At 33.1% G+C, this 4,809-nt stretch overlaps 1 protein-coding gene across 1 annotated transcript; it reads right to left on the reverse strand.

Moving 5' to 3' along the window:
- Nucleotides 1-1,512: 1,512 nt before the first annotated feature.
- On the reverse strand, nt 1,513-3,902 carry LOC124359720. Its single transcript, XM_046812692.1, has 4 exons — nt 3,698-3,902; nt 3,407-3,538; nt 2,401-2,655; nt 1,513-1,918 (listed from the first exon to the last, which is right to left on the reverse strand). Exons 1-4 carry the CDS (start codon nt 3,800-3,802, stop codon nt 1,625-1,627), a joined length of 786 nt encoding a protein of 261 aa, XP_046668648.1. The 5' UTR covers nt 3,803-3,902; the 3' UTR covers nt 1,513-1,624.
- Between the last annotated feature and the right edge of the window lie 907 nt (nt 3,903-4,809).

The following is a 4,809-nucleotide window of genomic DNA, read 5'->3' on the forward strand; positions in this document are numbered from 1 at the left end:
ATTCCTCTCGCATCTGATGGGAATTAAACTCATGATTGACTTGAGATCTTTTAAACTTAGGCAATGAAAATTCCCTTTTCCATTGGGCCATAGGAGTGGTAAATTTTCTGCTAATCGCAAGTAGCACGTATTAGCTCCTACCTTCTTCTTCTTTTTCTTTATATCAATTTCTTGTTGCAGTCCACCTAGACTTGTCCTTCACAAATATTGAGAAAGGGTTTATCTTTAAAGATTTCAATTTCTCTGAAACTTAAGCCATCCAACTTTTTATTCCATCTACATCTTCTTTCCTGTTTGTTATTTTCTTTTCTAAATCTGATGTGCTAAAGAAGTCCTCTTTTTCCATTCTTGTTTACAATAAACTTGTTTCTTTCTCCTACAATTCTCCATCACACTTATGTAATCTGAATCTGTGTACATTCTCTGTTGTGGTCTTTCAAGTGGCACTCGACATCCCCAAAACTCTGCGTCATTGGGAAGGTAGAAATGCCCTGGAATCATGTACCTTAATACAATGTTTTCCAAGGTCGGGTGTAAGCTAAGGACATGTTTGAGGAGGAGAACTATTTTTATGCTCCTGTTCTGCCCCCCACATGAATCGGACCACAAGGTCAATTCCTTAATCCCAGGACAATTTTCCAAAATATGCCTCTTCAAACAAGAGCCAACCTCTTGAGTACCTCGGCCAGCAGTATTCTCCAGCCAAACATTAAAATGACCTTTACCAGTTTTCCCCCGAATGAATACCCAGATTATAAAGCATGATTTGTCGTTTATAGTAAATGACATTTGTCGGCAGACGAGGTAATGGTAGGGTTTTTTTGAAGATCAAAAGACAGCGTTTGTTTTGATTCAACAGTTTTTGCCGTTAGTAAGTCGTCCTTGAACTGAGCTCTTACTTCTTCGACTAATTTCAGATGAGCCTCATGTTTTATTTTAATTTCATCTCTCTCTATATCACTGGTAGTTGAATTTTCCAGGGCATGTAGTGTGTCACAGGTACTGCAGGTGTCTTTCTGAAGTGGTTTCCGTTTTAGGTTAAAATCTGCATAAAATATTTGATTATATTTTGATTGGGACACAGGATGCTCTACTTCAGCCTTGTACAAACTGTACATACGTGGCAATGTCATATCAGGGGTAACCAGCATGATTCTGTTGTCGTTCTACAGTAGTGGGACTTGTATGCTGGAATTCTTTTAATGTGGTTTCGGACTTCTTCAATCCGTTTGTCTTCAATCTTGTTACTGCCACCACATTTCCCCCTTTCATCTTTCACATTATCGTTTTTAAGCTTTTTAAGAGCTGTATTAATTCTTTTTGTGGACACTCTTAAGGTTTGTACGTACATATTCCTGCAAATAACAGTATTGTTAATTGTATATTTCCTTGTAAACTGTCTTTTAGATAGTTGTACTGTTGGTCTTTTTGTTTTTTTCTTCCTGTACTGATGCACAAATAAACATGTTTTGGGCATTATAGTCCCCCAAATCATAAAATTTCTTAAAAAGTGCTTTTTCTTACTTCAAGTGACACTTTCTCATTACACTTGCAAGCACAATGAAAATCCCTGAAGTTTTTAGGGTACACAACTTTTCCTGTTTGAGAAATGTATTTTTTATTACTATTTTTCCTTTTTTTTTCTGATATCTCTAGATTGATGTGCATACTTTCTCTTCCTACCTTTCTTTGGTCTTCCTGAACTGTCAATTTCTTCAAAATCAGAACCACTAGAAGAGCTATCATCTGTTATGCTAGGCGTTTCGTCTACTACTTCTGCTCTGTTGTTATCAATCTGGGGTTCAGCAATTACTTCGACTACTTGATCCTCAATGTTCGGTTCTTCAGTATTTAGTTCACCAACATTAATTAAATTATTTTGATTTCCAGTAATTAGTGGGTCATCATCTTGCATACTCTGAAAAAAAAACAGATTATTAGCTTCAGGGTCATAATAGGCAGTTTTGCTAGTCTAATGGTTAGTGTCTTGGACTTAAGTTTAAGAGATCATGGATTTAATTACTTGGATGCTCAATCACATGCTGGGAGAATGAATGAGTTTTCTTTAAACACATTTCAGTAAAACTTGAGTAAAAATATTACTTGGGTATAAAGTATACTTTAATAAATATTCATTTTCAACCATTTATTTTAGACATAACATCTTTAAAATAAAAATCTTTAGTTGAGTTAGTAGTACAGCCGACTGATTTTCTGGTTATGATCTATTCATAAAATACAACATTGGACAGTACCATAGCCTAAGAGCCGGAGCAAAGATATGTTACAAACGATCAATAATTTTAAGACATTAAGAGATCTCTACCAGATAACTGGGAAGATTTTTTACGGACCTGAAAAGAATTTATGTATGTTAAAATTTGTATTCCTTTTTCTTACCTCATGCTCTTCCATTTCCAGATGAGGAACAATATGAAAAGAGTTAAGATCATCTGGTGCATGGTTAGTTCCATTTTCTACCATCATTCTTCCAATATTATCTGTAATTTCAATAGCACCAGATAATTGAACACTATCACCATCATCTAATATTGAATCTGTTAGACTAGGTTCTTGTGATTTGCTGGTATCAAATGAAATATTTGGAAAGTCGTACACAATTTCCATTTTTGAAATATCCAGGTAGCTTGTATCCTAAGAAACAGAACATAAAGTTGTAAATTGAAGTAGTTCAGATTAAAAGAAGTATTTTGTCATTTTTGGCATAATTTCTAAATAAGATAGTCATGAACATGAATAGTAGCTTACCAATCCTAATTATAATAATATAACCTAACAGCTTTGCACGCTGACAATCGAAAAAATTAGCAAATAGGCGATATTTTGAAACCTTTTATTTAGTATTTAATTTAGGCCTAGTATTGAACTAAAAAAATCCAATACCAAACAAAAAGTTTGGTAACTATGCAGCAGTTGGTACTTGTGGAAAAATATATATTTTTAAACATTTTTCCATGTAAAATTACTTGCTGAACACGATTATAATGGTCTTTTTTGTCGGAAACGCTGTTAAATTCACTTAAATGCTACTTAAAGTACAGATTTCAATGATTGTAATCTGCTGCCTTGGAACATTTAACGACTTTTCCGACAAAAAAGACCGTCATATTCATGTTCAGCAAGTAATTTTACATGGAAATTAGTAAAAAAATATTGATTTTTCCACAAGTACCAACTGCTGCATATATACCAAAAGTTCATAAATAAAGGCTAGGCCAGTTTTTGGTACGTAATACTGCAAGTAATGTGTAGAAAAAATCTTTCTGCCATTAACACCACTACCCTAAACTTTTGCCAGTTTGTTAGCTATTGTTATAGGCTAGGTTATGTTCGAAATAAATTTGTATCTGTCCTTCAGATAAGTTTATACCAAATCTAAACTTACCAAATCAGGCATGTTATTTTCCAACATTTCATTGAGATCTACACCGTTTTCTCCTTCATTCTGTGTAGGTTTATGTGATATAGGACTATCATTGCAGACATAGCTATGCTCTTGTTGTATATTTGTCGACTCCTGAAACAAAGGCAATTAATTATTTATTTTACTGGAAAATATTAATTTCATCTTATTTTAATGTATATTTATTATTATTACAATATTTCATTATAAATATAAGTAATTATTAGTCAAGGCTCAAAAACCTATTATTTAACCTAAAAATTATGTGCTTACCTGATCAGTTTCCAATAACGTAGGCTCATGATCTGGTTCAGAAGAATCAGGGGTTTGAACTTTTGCCATTTCCATAATTAACAAAGTTCTTCTCTTTATATCCATTTTGTAACACTTAGACACAATACAGACATAAAACAATCATTTATGTTACTCTATTATTATTGTATTGCAAGCAGGTTTATCTAACTTCAAACTTGGTTCCTGTATGCAAAAACAGCTGATCAAGATGAAGACTACACAACAAAGAGAATCAAGTTGGTTGGTTCTGTTATGCATATTACAAAACCAGTCTCTGAATTTTGAAACAAAGAACCAAGCCACTTGGTTCCCTTATTCATAATATTGAATCCGACATACAGCATTTGATGTTTTTTCATGATTTTTTTTTGCATTTGTAGTTTCAAAGCCAGTTAAAGTAAAAAAATCAGGGTATAAATTCTTTCAAGCTCTTCAAGATGGCGGTGATATCTCAATTTCCCAAAAATTGTTGGTTGGTTCCATTATGCATATATAGGTCCAATTATTTTAGTAGATGTTATAGTAATAAACAATCTTTATTTTAAGATTTTATTAGGACTGTAACTATCAATTTATCTAAAAAGAACTATTAGGTGCCTAAGGCCTTATAAACACAGTTTTACTGTTAAGTAATAAGCTACGTTTCAAATCATTCACAACTCAAACTATGACTATGTTTATATTTTCCCTGGATTTCCAGCATTAACAAAGTAGTTAGAATGTGTGTGGCTTTGCGACGAAAACCCATTTATTGCCATTTGTAGTGAGTGGCGTTTTTGAGAGGTATATTTCAGCTAGCAATGTAGTATATTGACCATTAAACGATATGATTCACGTCAGATGCAATTGGAGGGTCATTTTTGATAATTAAAAGACGGAATTACACAAAAGTCCCCGATTCTTCGCTTAGGCTTCCCACCCAAACTTTTCAATATCAACATAGGCGCCTTTTGGATACCAACTGTAACTCTGAATGTATTGTTAAACTTCTATTGTTTAATAAATAATAGCTTTTTATTGTTTGTATAAATTATGTGGTATGCTTACAGTGGAGTCCTTATAAGTCTTTCTAAATTTCCACAATATTGTAA

Source organism: Homalodisca vitripennis, chromosome 4, assembly GCF_021130785.1.
Source record: "Homalodisca vitripennis isolate AUS2020 chromosome 4, UT_GWSS_2.1, whole genome shotgun sequence".
Lineage (NCBI taxonomy): Eukaryota > Metazoa > Arthropoda > Insecta > Hemiptera > Cicadellidae > Homalodisca > Homalodisca vitripennis.